This window comes from Varroa jacobsoni, unplaced genomic scaffold, assembly GCF_002532875.2.
Source record: "Varroa jacobsoni isolate VJ856 unplaced genomic scaffold, vjacob_1.0 scaffold_808, whole genome shotgun sequence".
Classification (NCBI taxonomy): domain Eukaryota; kingdom Metazoa; phylum Arthropoda; class Arachnida; order Mesostigmata; family Varroidae; genus Varroa; species Varroa jacobsoni.
In genome coordinates, this window is record NW_019213710.1 from 83,498 (window position 1) to 98,203 (window position 14,706).

The window sequence follows — 14,706 nt, forward strand, 5'->3', positions numbered from 1 at the left end:
TCTATCTTCCACTTATGTTGCTGTCTTAGTTCCAGTAATAGGATTTTTTCATAGCTTCCATAGCACAAGGCCACAGAAATGAAGCAGCCTCGAATAGACACTCCGCGTAGCTCAGCGCGTTGTTAGTGTAATACATGAAAGGCAGGTGGTGCAGATCAAAAGGTCCTTTGAAACCCTCGCGCGACTTTAGCAGAAGTACTGTTACAATAGTCACAATGACATACACAATAGTATAAGCTATTTGTTTTTCCCCATATCCGAGACTATGCACTGACGCGGACGGTTTTACATACTAAGTAACGTTGTTTACGAAATTGCCACTTCGGAAGATGGGCGTCAGCGATCGTCCTTTCTCTTCACAGAGCTATTATGAGCCCGAGATAAATATTCCTAAAGTCTAAGAAACATTGAAAACAGAAATTAACACATTGTAGTATATTGTTTGTTCTAATCAAAATGCGCGTTTCTAATATCCATAACATAAGCAACTCTTGTAGCGTTCGGCTTTTGGTCCAATGTATGCTGGGAAGGGTATGGACCAGCAGATTTAATTTCAATTTGTTTTTGCGAAAAAAAAATACATATATATATATATATATATATATATATATATATATATATAACGTTTTGAGAAGAACATATAAGCGAATAAGTGAGTGACAATGAATAACAGGGCATTCCGTCAGTTGCGATACACCGGGCATTCAAAAAAGCTGCGATTTTATTTAGTAGGCACATCATGTACAGATACATTTAATCAAACAGACAGTGGCGTTAAGTCTGTACAGCGAAGACAGAATAATATTTTTGAGCTACGTAACAGAGACAATTTAGAATTCTAATATTTTTGTTATTAAAAGCTGATCAATATGGCATAGCACGTTCAGACCACGATAACTTTATGACGGACCAATTGATGATACTCGGTGAATTTAGTCGCTATCAGTAAATCTTTAAAAGTAAAACTAGAGCAGTTATTACCACTTAACAGCTCAATTGCAACGAACGGAATTCAAAAATAGTTCTGTACTGGTTGACATATTAAGTTGCTTCTTGCCACCGTTTAACTGGCACTTTCCATACATGGAGGAATACTATTTTACTAGATTTTCTCGTATACAGCTGATTACTGGTTGAAGCTCATTGTATGTGTATATATAATTTTTTTTTAACCTATTACATTCGTTACCATATAGTCATAAGTACAGGCATGAATACCTCTCATATGGGTCAAACATAAGGGTATCTTTACCGCTGTTTTCGAATGCCGCTCCGACTAAATAGGTTGTGCCCAGTAGGGCTACGGCGAAAGCCGATGAATACATAACAGTCGTTGTACCCCGTACAGAAGATTCTGTAGAACTTTAAAGGTAAATGGGGTCGCGTGTCCAGTGTAGTTTAAGCACTGATGACTAATGAATCTTCTTCGTTTTTTTTATAGTACTTCACCGACCGACACAATATAACAGGCTCAGAACTTTTGTCACTGTTGTCCGTTCGGGCTCTCTTGCGGTGGTACAGCAAAAACCGCTTTGGGTATCAGTGTATTTGTTAACTAAGTTCGTTCGAAGTCGTACGAGTTTTGCGAAACACGTGATTTGGGAGCCCCCATATACAATCGGCGTTTACCGACTTGGCGCATCAGTCTATAGCAGGAAGCGCCGCAACACAATCAACGTGTCCGAACAAAAACGATTCCATAGGACACTGGACCGTTCTCACCAACAAAATCTCAAACTACGTCAACAAACAATAATATCTCGCGAATTCAGATGTTAGTTGTTTAGCAAGCGAACTCAAGGTGATCTCACTGGTCCTGAAATAAGATCTAAATTGCCGGATCCCAACGTGGGTGATTTTGTAAGCCAACAGCTATAACCAATGACGACTGTGAATTCGGGGTTTCGTACGCACTGTGTGACACCCTGTGCTGGTCAACAGTGGGACTGCCGACAGCCGGTCTTCAATGAAACTTTCCTTTAGCACAAGAAAGAGAAAAAAAGCTTACTTGGCTTATCAAAGGCACTTTTCTAATTGGCATTCTACTAGCCCCAGACAGACAGTTATCCGAGAAGATCGAATGGAAAACCCCGCGCAATTCCCACTTTCCATAGTATCAAGATTTTCTGTGTGACTCTCTGTCAGCTCATGTTTATGTCGATCCTATGAATGACGAGCGGGGCAGGCAAAGAAGGTAGTGGTCACCGCAATACAAAGTTGCTGATGACAACAATAGCAAGACCCACAATGGTCCTTAAAGTAGCCTGGTAGCACCACTAACTTCAGTAAATGATTAGATAAACAAGAAGTTCCGCATGCTGTGTAATACGAAGTTAGAGCACCAGACCGCCAAAGGAACAGACGGACTAACTGATCCACGAACATACACCAAATAGAGCACAGATAGACGCACACAATTGAGACGGAGAGAGAAGGACCGACTGTCTGACAGACAGGCACATGCGACTTCTACGCGAGGCCGTTGTCTATCCAGCCGCTGCTACAACTATTACTACTGCCAGTCGCGGAGGCGACGACGGCGCCGAGATAAAGATGTGGAAAGAGTGAGTAAAAAAACCGGCAAAATAGCAGGATACAGCCTGCGACACCGGTGCCGCGTCTACATAATGTAGATGAAGACTTGTTGCCGTCATGGCTATGACTGGATGTGTTATTTGGTAATGGTAGCGCTGTTATTGTTCCTGCGGCCGCCAACGAGGATGGCGGTCGTGGTGTTGGTGAATAGCAATGTCGGCGCTGTCTCGTTTTCCTGTTGAACGGAAATACTCTTTCATATGGATAAGCATATCCGTAAGCTTATGATGATTTATTCTCTCGATCAGAAAAACTTAGAACTGTGGAATAACGAGCAAAAGAACACCCAACAACGAATCTCGACAGGGATTATTACGTAGCTTAACATAAACGTCAATGCAGCAAAAAGAGCTAATTCTTCTTATTGTAAGGTAACCAATGTGTCGTAAAAGGGCAAATAGATACATTAAGTAAAAGTAAATTACCGTTAGCTGTGGAGCTGATCGAGGACCTAAAAATGTAGAAAAAAGATGATGGATCTTACTTTGGACTTGCCCAACGTGTGTTTGTCAAAACCGCAGATCGCAACGGATGTGACGCTTAGCGAAAGCATCGAAAGCTTTGGAAGTGTTTAGATACGAATGGATTTCGACAAGCAGTCATCCAGCTTAAAGTTTTTTAGTACATTAAAGCATTAATAATAAAACTAGCTCAAGGAAGATGAAAACGTCTTGAGAAGAATTGAAGAAATTGCTTTTTACAAAGCGTACATGAGATCGTAACATTTTTCCTAGCTTTTGTGGGCTTTGTTTTATTGTATATCACTAAAATTTAGTATTTTCCGTGATAGGCTGGCTTTCAAAAATGAACAAATCATTGTTTCTTCAAAAATTCAGCATAGAATTTCATAGTTACATTTCAAAGGAACTGCCTTATTTTTCGAACATGTAAGTTTCGAATATATTAGACGTATTACGTTACAACGACTCTAACGGTTTCGGTAGCGCAATGACTCTGAAGTTCAGTTAAACTTTTCGTTACCAAAATTAGCCCTGGCATAAAAAAATACGTCAAATGAAAAGAGAATATCAACTGTCAGCTGTCTGCTAAACAGCTCTTTCGAAATTACTGAATATCTTAGAATCGCACTTTGAAATGTTTTAGAGGGAAAACGCGATTTTCTACGAATGAAAAATATAGTCGCGCTTTCTTTGCTTTTTTCGACGTCGTACTGTCGCCTCATCAAACTGCCATAAGCATCCTATATCTTAAACGTCATGGTTGATGCACGCAGTTGGCCTGCTCGTAATAAGCGTACGCAGCGTAAACTAAACGCAAAGAGAGCTAGCTGGACCGCGGAGTAGTTCTTTCTCTGCCAATAGGAAAATAAACTGTAGATTAACCGGTGCAGTACATAAATTGGTAGAAATAATTACAGCTACCATATGCGTGGCTGTTGGGAAGGTAAATGCGGAGGTTAGAACTTGACCGACTAAAAGACAATATGTTAACTTATTCAAATTCTTTTCATTTCGTTGCTACATGTAACTTTTCTCAGTATATGCTAAAGGTGTCAAAAATCCACTACTTATCACAGTAATTATAATAATGACACATAGTTTGTTTTTGGATGTTCCTGACAGCTTACGCCGAGTCGTTGGTTCAACTAGAGAAAGTTGCAGCAGACTATAAAAGAGAGATTCTTTCAACTTCTGCCGAAAGCACAGAAATTTTTCTATTATTATGATGTTAATCAAGCTTCGCATCTGAAATTCAGGAACCCAAGTGATCATCTGCCATTTTATTCCAGAGACAATGTTGGAATACCTAGAATTTCACCAAAATTTGGTCGACTGCATTAGATCAAGCTCATGTCGGCTAAAAGTGATCCGGAACCTATTTTCGATTTGGCTCTAATTTCCTAAAGCAATATTTAGACGCCTTTCGTAGCAGATATGATCAATATAGTTGTTTATCATATTTGAGTTAGGCTGAATGGCGCATAGTTTAACAAAATCAACAAAGGTTTTGTGTCTTTTTTTGGTAGCTTCATTCAAGATAAGTATATTCATTCCAATCTTAGCTTCGTGCTATTTGCTTATTATACCTATATGGGTTTCCAATTCCAATAACAGGCATAAAAATTAGGACTATAGAGCATCTCGCGTCGTAACGGAACCAACGTTCATTCGAATAGGTACATCAGAAAACATTACAGCTTCACAAGAAATAAATGGCACCATATAATATGCTATAGACAATGTCGAGCGTGTTTCAAAATGCAAATAATAAACACTTCCAGAAAAAAAAACACATCTCTAATGCTTACTTCAAGTCAGTTAAGAAAGGATGGTAGTAGTAAGTAAACTACTACGTTTGGAATTACTCTCCTACTTCCCTAAGTCTTCAGAAGATGCTAGCGAAAAAGCTTCGTATTAAAGTCGAACACCTACAAATATCCATGTGAACAGTTATTCAGATTCGATGTGATGAACTATTTAATACAAATTCGATAGATAAAAGGTCGAAACAAGCTACCATTGTAGAGCGCTATCGGAGCCATCTTTTCAGCACAATAGTTTACAGCTTTCGTAGAATTTCACAGGTCATTTTTGTGTTAGGTAGGCTATATTTTTAATTACATTGACGTAGCGACGTTAGCTAACTGCGCATGAAAAAAGGCCGTCATATGCTTTTAAAGATTTTGGACTTTTCTTATCGATGAAGACCACTGTAACAGAACCAACTACGATCACAGTAACTCACGTTGGTCGGCTAGCATTTCAATGACAAAATTATTTATTTTTGTTCTTATAAAAAGAAAGCAAAACCTACTATGTTACGATCAACATCCTTCCCCCCATTTTCCTCCTAAACTAATCATCTTTAAATTTCGCATACAAGTCGTCATTTTTAGAATGTGCTGACTTAGAGGTTTGAAAGTGATACTGTAGGTTCGCGGACCGATCAAAATGAGACTACCCGATAACACTTATCTTTAGTCATTACCAAGCGCATGTTGACTGTCACTATTTTAAGTTCTTGTTATGTAGATAGCTAAACAAAGAATCTTGCCAAACTATTTGATTGCTTCCGCCAGCTGAAGCTCGTCCCAATAGCTTGCTAGCTCAATTGGCTTTTAGGTAATACCAAACGAGATAGCAAAGTTTCATTATCAGATAAGGTATTAAATGTTAAGTTCACGCTTCGACAGCCTGTGATATTCCTGTCGATGCTGTTCGACGCCTAAACGCCGCGATAAAATAGCATGACGCATATGCATTTCCCTGGGAAGGATATCGTTGCATAATTATGATAGGATCGCCGTTCGGGAAGTGGAACCTAGATCAGTTTCTCTGTGCTCAAACACCATTAAGAACAGAAAAGTGACGATCAATGATCGAATGGAACGTCAAGCATCGATGTTTCATTCGATCGAAGCGCAGGGTCAAGATGTTATAAAACGGGCAAATGCCAGCGCAGACAAGCGAATTCTCGTTTCAGCGACGAGAAAGAACCGGGTCCTATGTTAGCGGACACTCCACCAGTATGACGATAAGACTCGTGGTGGAAATAGTCTAAAAAAAATTACTTGTTCGTAAATAACTTAAACGTAAGCTACAACGGACGTTCGAATATCAGCAAACCAAATGTCTTCCTACTTATCGCGTACATTCAACAAAAAATAATAGATCCTATATAATAAACTAATAACCGTTAATTCTCAATTAATTAAAGATCCAACCTAGGCATACACGGTTTTTTTGACCACCAATAACAAAACTGAGGTCAGTCAGTTGATTCATAATTGAGGATTGACCTACTACACAGTTCGCCTGATTTTTGAAATAGTTCACCATCTTTCAGCAAATCGGTCATAGATATCACTGACTTTTCTGTCAGTCTTATCTCATACGCTTTGCGTTAGAACAGGTCGTCACTGAAAAATTAGCCTTTCGAGAACGCTTATGATGAGAACAAGTAGAATTATTAAGGTGCATAATTACTTGTTTTAAGGAAAACCCAAATTGCATCATATAGTATACGATAGACAATTGCTCGCGAGGCTTGGAAAAACCGGAGTAATGCCTAACTCATCAGAATACCATGGGATAACTTAGTCTAATAATTTAACTGGCATCAAATGTTTTCGCATCAATAATCGAAGATCGCTTTATCGGCTTTTTGCGAAAACACAATTCTGTATGAAATGTACAAAACAAAGTTTAACCATATGAACGCTGACAGCTTACTCGTCTCAGAGGCTATTTTTGTGGCTATCTGTTGCAGTTGAGCTTGTTTGAGCCCGAACTAGTACTGAGAAGATATTTTACGAATAAAAAAACCACTACTTGCATGAAAGAAAACTCTTCATATGGTACTTGTATGTAGCCAAAAGGAAAAGTGGACACAAATTGTTAATATATATGTTAGTTGTATGACGCCTCGTCAGTTGTGACACATGCAGTTTCAAAGTAGTTCCCTTACTTTAGAAATCACTTTGGGTTCCACGACTTCTATCGTATTAAGAAGGGGTCGTGTAAATAGCAGCCGACATCTTTCGTCAGCGAAATGGCTGCGTCCGTCCGGGATATGTCAGACGAAACCGATCGGACGGACTCACCTACTGGACGCGTCAAACTTACGGAGCTAACAAGCCCTGTACATAGATATTATGTTCGCGTATCTGCGGTGCTGAACTTCCCACAAATTTACAGTGTAACTACGTTTAAACATTTCTACTGCCCAAAAATCTCACAGGAGTTGAAAGCTCTACATTAGTGTCAAAGTATAAAATCCCAATGCACCTACTTCCTTAATCTCTAAAAGATTGAGCATTTCTCTTCCATTATATAAAACAGCTTAAAATATATACTGTTTAAGTTTCTGTTGGACTAAACGTAGATATACTACTAATATATAATTGGCAAATGTTACCTTCACACTTTTATATCACGCACTAAACAACTATATGCATTGTATGTAAGTGACGCCGACTTAGTAGTGCATGCACATGCGCATGCAGGATAATCCGTATAATAAGCAGAGAGAAAGGATAGGTGTGCATTGTGCACAGCAATTATCAAAAACCATATTGTTATTTTATAGTGATTGTTTGTAGTTACCTACCCACGATCGATTTTGACATTGCTTAAATTTAATTGCATAAAAAAACATTAGAAGGCATCTAGCAAAAAATTTTTTGGCAATTATCACATTAAACGTAAAATCATAGAGCTCCCCGTTGAAGCTGCTTACTTTTCCTACCGTTTTTGCTGTATTTATTAGCTTCGTAATAAAATGGGATACATTTTTTTTTCTTTGTTTTAATGTTGGTGTCGCTTGTTGAGTCAAACTATGTAAAAGAGAGTGGTCAATTAGCCTTACATAAATAAAAAAAAAATAGCTTTTGGCGTTCTTTTGATAAACTGCTGCGTTGTCGTTTTCTACACCTTTTTAAGACGAATATTGGATTAACTTTAGAGGCCTATAATTTCTAATTAAAGGTAACCTATTTAGAACATAATAATCTTACGTAGATGAACGTCATTCTATTTTTTTTATTTGATGACAAATGCATTATAGGATACACCGATAACTAAGTTTGAACTAGCACTAGCTAATTAAGAAGAATTACGGGGTTGACAAAATTTACATCTGTCATTTTACGAATGCCACTTAAACCCAGTAGTCCAAATTCAAAGCGTCCTTGATCTGGCGTCAATGGATATTCATAGCCAAAGCTTTTGCATTTGGTGATTCATGTACCTTCGTTTACACGAACAATATGTACTGTATATTTACAGCCAAAAATAAGTTTCTTGTCGGTCGAGTGAGTTATCGGTATTTTTAATGTCACTGGCTACAGTTAGATTAATGAGAAGTTTTCATTTTTCAAACGACTGTTTATCTGTAATCCCGCGCTACAAGCTCGTTGAATTTTTTTTGCAAGTGTCGAACCGGGGGGCTCTATTAACGCCCGGCTTAATGTGGCTATTCTTGGTAGTTCCTATTGGTAGTTCTAAGGTGCTAGCGTCAATTGGCAATAACCCCACAAGCATTGCGAATCCAGACATCCAAGTAGTGTTTTTTTCTGGTAAACAAAAAAAATCTGAAAATGCGACTAAACGTCAGGACAATTCCTACGGTTTGTCTTCTTTGCCAGTTATCTGATTTAAGCAGGTTGCTATAGTCTCAATTGCCTTAGAGAATACACTCGCGATAACATAGCCCGTTGTTTGAAAAAACTGAGGCACACGTGACGATCCAGGTGCGAATCCAAGCGTTTTATTTCGTACTGCGACCGATTTATGGAGTAAAAAACGGTGGTAGCGTAAAACCCCGAACATTTAATTTTCACTTTGAGAAATACCCTACGCTGGGGACTAAGGCACCACAACAACGTGACGCCATCATTGCGTCACCCATCTCTCCGTTGTTTTTTCTCATTCGTCTCATCCGTAGCTCGTAGATATAGATACAGTGAACAAGAAACACAGAGTGATCACGCTACTTCAGCTCTAAACTGTGCGTCTGCAGGACGGTCGATCAACTTTTTTGAACAACTCTCCCTCGCTCCTTCTTTTCCAGTCTTTCTTGATCAGTCGCAACATGGTGACGCATCGCCTTTACCCTTACCCTTATGATGCCATTTCTTGCATAAAAGCATAATTCTTGCCGTGAAACTATTGGAGAATGCATTATCACTTTCGATAACGTTTTAAATGTATGTGCGCATAATCAGAAGTTAGCGCCAACGTTCGTCGTCTGGTTTATTTGTCGTATGTGGATTCAGTAAATAAAAGAGGACGCCAAGCGCCGACAGACGCAACGTCAGCTCACCAGAAACGGTTGGAAATGATGCTGCTGCACTTAGCCGCTAACTAAAGCACCAGATATTATTTTGAATGAGAACGGCCGACAAAACATATAATACGTACGATTCTAAAAAGGACCAGAGTAAAGAAATCACATCTATGAAACCGACAAATAGCAGAAATCATTTCAGTCAAGCGGTTGACATTGAATAGTAACAACGCGAATGAACAAACGATTAGATAAGATCGTATCACAGTGTCTATTTGTTCTGATTGACCTTCGTGTATGAAGGCCTTCGATTAACAAATCATTTAGTCATAGGCCATGGCTCCGGCATCTTCAACCCATGACGACTGATTGACGTCCTTAGAACTAGCTTCGTGACTTACCTATGATGTACCTGTTGATTATCGTCCTCTAGTTGCTTGCTCGTGACAGAGTCATCGCACGCTACTCTGCCTTCATAGTCGTTTTGTCTTTTGTTTTTTTTTTTCGTATTTAAGCGACGAGAAATAGAAGTTCACAGTACACTTTGTACTACAAGGTTTGCCATTAGCTATCGGAAAATTCGCCGGTACAAATAAATACGAGAAGGAGCGTATTAATCGCAAGCGTCAGACGGATTCATAAGCGAGTATAAAAAGTCCAAACGATTAATTAATTTCGGATACTTGCCTATCTCATGCATATCAACGTATCATCAACGATGAAATACGGATTAGAAAGCTTCCATTGAGATCTACTCTGTAAATTTGAAGGTGTTACAATTTTATTCTTTTTACTAAGTATTTATAGATTCAATTTTGTTTTATCCACTTGGACCAATTAGGACGTAAGTACCCTATTGAAATCATCTAATACATTCACCGCTGAGTTCCCTCATCATCTGCAGAGTGCTACGTTATGACATGTCTTGCGTCGGTTAACGATCATTTTTTATTGTCTACTATAGCTCTTACGCGAACATGCAGCCTTGATAAAGTAACAAATAATGGGGCAAATACGAGAAAAGCTGGTTGGTTTATTGCTAATTTAGATTACTATGCTCGTCTCCGCCGACTATAGAATTGAAGCCACTCTTTAATTGTAAAATAGTTAATTCTTACCTGTCCCAATGGCATTTTTCTTATTGAAAAACTAAGATGAACGTCTTATTAGACATATACTTTATTACGTATTCATAAATGGCGTAACATTGTTTAAAGTAGCCTACTTTATGATGGCTTTTACGGGACAACGGTCAACAGTATTGGGCAACAGTTTAAGCTTTGGGTAAGTTATGTCTCAATACAATATACTATAGAATCCCAGTGTAATCGAAAGTGCAATAACACAGTAGCAGATATATTTTATGGCAACGGCAATAAAGGAAAGCAGATTGGGTTTCTGTTAGAGATCAAGAGGAGCTATTTTTGAAGATTCCAGATCAGGCGATATTTTATATTAATGCTTTTGATTGGCCGCTGCGCCCAGATGGCTTCCCTGTTGGGAACTGGAATAAATAATCGATACTATGACGTTTTCACATAGTTCTCGATCATGATAAGGCATTTTATCCTCAATTAAAGATGTTGGCTAAACATGTGCACGCTTTTATTTGCGGAAGCGTATCAAACGTGTCTCGCACGCCTCGAAGCGGATAATGACGTTTTGCCGTACATTTGAATAAAAAAAAAGATTGAACTAGGTGCGTTTCAGTGTAAAATCAGTTGTCTAAGAAGCTATTTTTAACCAAAACCATGTATTCAAGTAGTTATAGGTATGCTTTACCTTCCAACACCTTTAATGAGCAAATTCTGAGCATCGGGAATTGTGATTAACGCTGGACCCTTAGTTCTATCTAAGGGCCAGGTCTAACGAATTACTGCAGTCAATATTGAGTAACGTGGACTTCAGCCGCATATGCGTTATTACTGTAACAAAATCATGCCAAAAATTTACCTCTATTACCGTAACGGTTATAAATTAAAAATCTCAGAAAATGCAACGGCGCGTTTTAGCGATCAAATCTCAGTTATGGAACAAAAAAAAATCCAAAGCGGTGTTCTTAGCTTCAATTCTTTACACAAACGTTCAAGGGATTAGTTTATGTTGTACGTATTTGCGGTCAGGGTATTGTAACTGTGACTAAGGCCGTATATAGTGTGTACATTTGACAAATAGTTGTTGAAATCTTATTATCGACAATTAGGAATAGCTCTCGATAACCAAAACATTTGAAAAATAACAATGAATAAGGATAGCATTTCTATAATGGTGGTTTCATCGCTTCAGCTATGGTTAGGGCTGACGGACATATTTCTTATCATCTATGAGGTCCAGAAGCTTTCTCTATACGGTCGAATCATTCTCGTGGCGATCCCAATTTCGGTTAGTAGATTTATTAATTATCTATTTATGTGCACCCCCTGTACTACCTCAGTACACAATGTTACGTCATGCCAAACCAGAACATTATCCGTTTTTCCGTAGCGCTTCTTGCTCATATCGTCCATGACAGATTGTCGGATATTCATTCAAGAAGCGCATAATATTACGTCAGCTTTAACAGACATAGATTGATTAAACAAACGGCATCTTCGCAACGTATAGTAGTATTTGGTTTAGATAGAGTTCGTCGATGAGAAAAAAATTTCATTCTCATCATTTCAAAAGTCATCAGTCACACAATTCATTAAAACTACAATTTACAATCTCAAAGCCCCTTGATTGAAGATCCCTACAACAAAGGATTTTTTTCACTGGCACCGTAGGCGATCGATATGTACTTACCCCCCAACAACTGAAAGTGGTGTAACTCAAGAAATATTTAAACTATATGTTTTGTTGTGCTATGATAATTAGAAAATAAAAACCTGAGGATATAGGAAAATGCTAAAGAAAAGACAGAGGAGGATTAGTCATATTTAACTGACACTAAACAGCAATTTTACTCGTTAAACAGAAGCAAAGCTCTTTTTCTGGATTTAAAAAAAAAAGATGCATTGTTTCTATTAATTTGTTTCGAAATAAATTGAAATTCTCCTTAAGTCCTAATTAAATAAATGTATTATTATGCTTACAAGTTTACGCGAACAGATATCTATTGTAAAAAAAAAAAAGCGGTCTTGGTTCTTGGCAAGTCTTAGCTGCTGCGTTTGCTCGTAAGGTATCGCCATAGAGCCGTAGCTGTTAGTTTTTATCGTAGATTTTTCACACGGTTCGAGTAAGGCAGTACAAGCATAGCGCGAATAAAATGACCCCCTTTTCTACTGAAAGCTACATATTTACTTTTAAGGTGCTAAGTATTTACTTCACAGGTACAAATTTTTTGCATAACTTGCGTTGCATGTTATCAGAAATCAGCCCACTTGTTTGACGGATTATAATAAATGCAAAACTCGGTAAGAGCTGCTCCTATTTTTAATGTACTGAACTCTTTCTATTGCAAACGAAGTTTCTTTTTCTTATTGAAAATGAAATCCTTACCTGCAAAGATTCCCTTTGAGCTTAGAGGGTAATCTGATTGTGTATCTACCGTCCGACGTGTCTCTATCAGATGCGTGTCTGATAGACCAGTTATACGTCTATCTGCTCACGTATATCTACTAAGTGGTAGGAAAAAGTCTCTGAACCAGTCTATCTAAAATAATCAGATTTTCGATATGTCGTTTACTGTTGAGCAAGTGTTAGATATAATTCAAAAACGGAAGGTATTGTGGTTATATAAAACTGTATTAAACTTTCTCCCAATTCCAAAGTGGATTTACCATTTCGAATGACCTTCTTCTCAGTTCGCGCACCAAAAAACATCTAAATACAAAATGAAGTGAATCGAAAAAAATGTTGGGAAATTATATTTAAAAGCAACAAAAAATTGCATTAGTTTTTTATACAGCAAAGTGTTTGCATGATCTGTTTCTATTAACTTTGCTAGATTTTCTAATTTTCTTTTTGTTGTGCAAGAAGATTTTGAAGAACTTAAAGATATATTGTGTAAAATCGAAACTTGCTCGAGGTCATTGGCGTAAAATGACCATACTCTGACGCGCAAGGCAATTATGGATGGTACTGAACTGAGCCAGCTAGTACTATACGATAGAAAAGCAAATCAGTAGGTTAGGGACCTCTCTACTGCACATATAAATATGCAAAGTAATTATTGTGTCCACGAAGGCAGCAGATTTATGTCCTAAGGACATATGCAATACAGTCGCGAGTATTTCGATAACGTGGTTAAATACGAAGTGACTGGAGACAACGAACTTCTCGGTAAATTAACAAACAGATAGCTCACCTCGAATTTCGGTCGTGCGCGAAGATATGTCTTTGGTCATAGAAATTATCAGAGGTTAAAAACTAATTGCTCGAGAAACAGTATTATTAGAAAGAATAAACGCGCAAATTTTGCAAGGATAGCAAACTCTAAGACTTAGAAAGTTTTATGGCTCTGAAATAATCCTCTTTTGACTATCTTCAAAGTTCTTAGATCAAATGTAGAACTACGAACCTCAGCCATGTTTTTCGGTGATATACATCCACCCAAAACTTTCTAGGGGCTAACTGGCGGTTACAGTTCATTTTGGAATGTTATGCGCCATAGCTATATAACTGATACATCGTTCTTTGCTTATAGAGTTAGTTCAATAAGCCACAGCAGGTGCTAAGGTCTTATACATTTATAATACAAGTAGTAAGTTGGAAACGAAGCTACATTTCAATAGTTCAGAAGAAAATTATTTACCTATGTATTTTCTACATCGATAGACAGCAATATGCAGGAATAGCACCTTTGTCAAAATAGGCCGTGATTTTATACTTACCAATCTCTGCGATAGATTTCCATTATCGATAATGTGATTGTGGTTAAACCTTTACCGTTATATATTTGATTTCTGTTTTATTCAATTTACGGATACGACTTGCGAAATCGTTAATTCCTATTTTCGGGCATAAACAAAAAGTAGGACATTTTTATTGTGCCAAATATAGTTTGAACTTCAAGATAACTTATGTAAGAAACATTTTTCCTTTGTAGCATAACGGGCAGTATTTATCCCGTTTGAAAATTAGCTTTGCAAGTTCGAACATTTTTTATTAGGTGACATATTCTAGCCTGTTAGATGATTAGTCCAAAGTACTGATAAGTATTAGCCTTGCCTAGGAGTAGACACAAACAAAATTTTAAACCAAGCCAAAAAATACACTTGTCAATGTAATTTATCCTGTATCACGAGTGCAGCGAAAAAGACTCGACCAGACTAACAATACCTTGACCAGATCCTCTGCCATTTCGCGAACATTTACCCTGTTTGTGCTTCAGAATTGCCTTTGTAAAAGAAGCACTTGGTTCACATAGCTCGAGAAAGGCTA

The 14,706-nt window shown here is 37.8% G+C and overlaps 1 protein-coding gene across 5 annotated transcripts in view; it reads right to left on the reverse strand.

Annotated features, from left to right (window-relative positions):
• LOC111263980 (serine protease ea) overlaps nt 1-2,491 on the reverse strand; it is a 30,402-nt gene extending 27,911 nt beyond the window's left edge. For all 5 annotated transcript variants that reach the window (XM_022839531.2, XM_022839529.2, XM_022839527.2 and 2 more), the window contains exon 1: nt 1,253-2,491. In XM_022839531.2, coding sequence (XP_022695266.1) covers nt 1,253-1,325 — 73 coding nt within the window. In that variant the 5' untranslated portion in view covers nt 1,326-2,491. The remainder of the gene's footprint in view (nt 1-1,252) is intronic.
• Between the last annotated feature and the right edge of the window lie 12,215 nt (nt 2,492-14,706).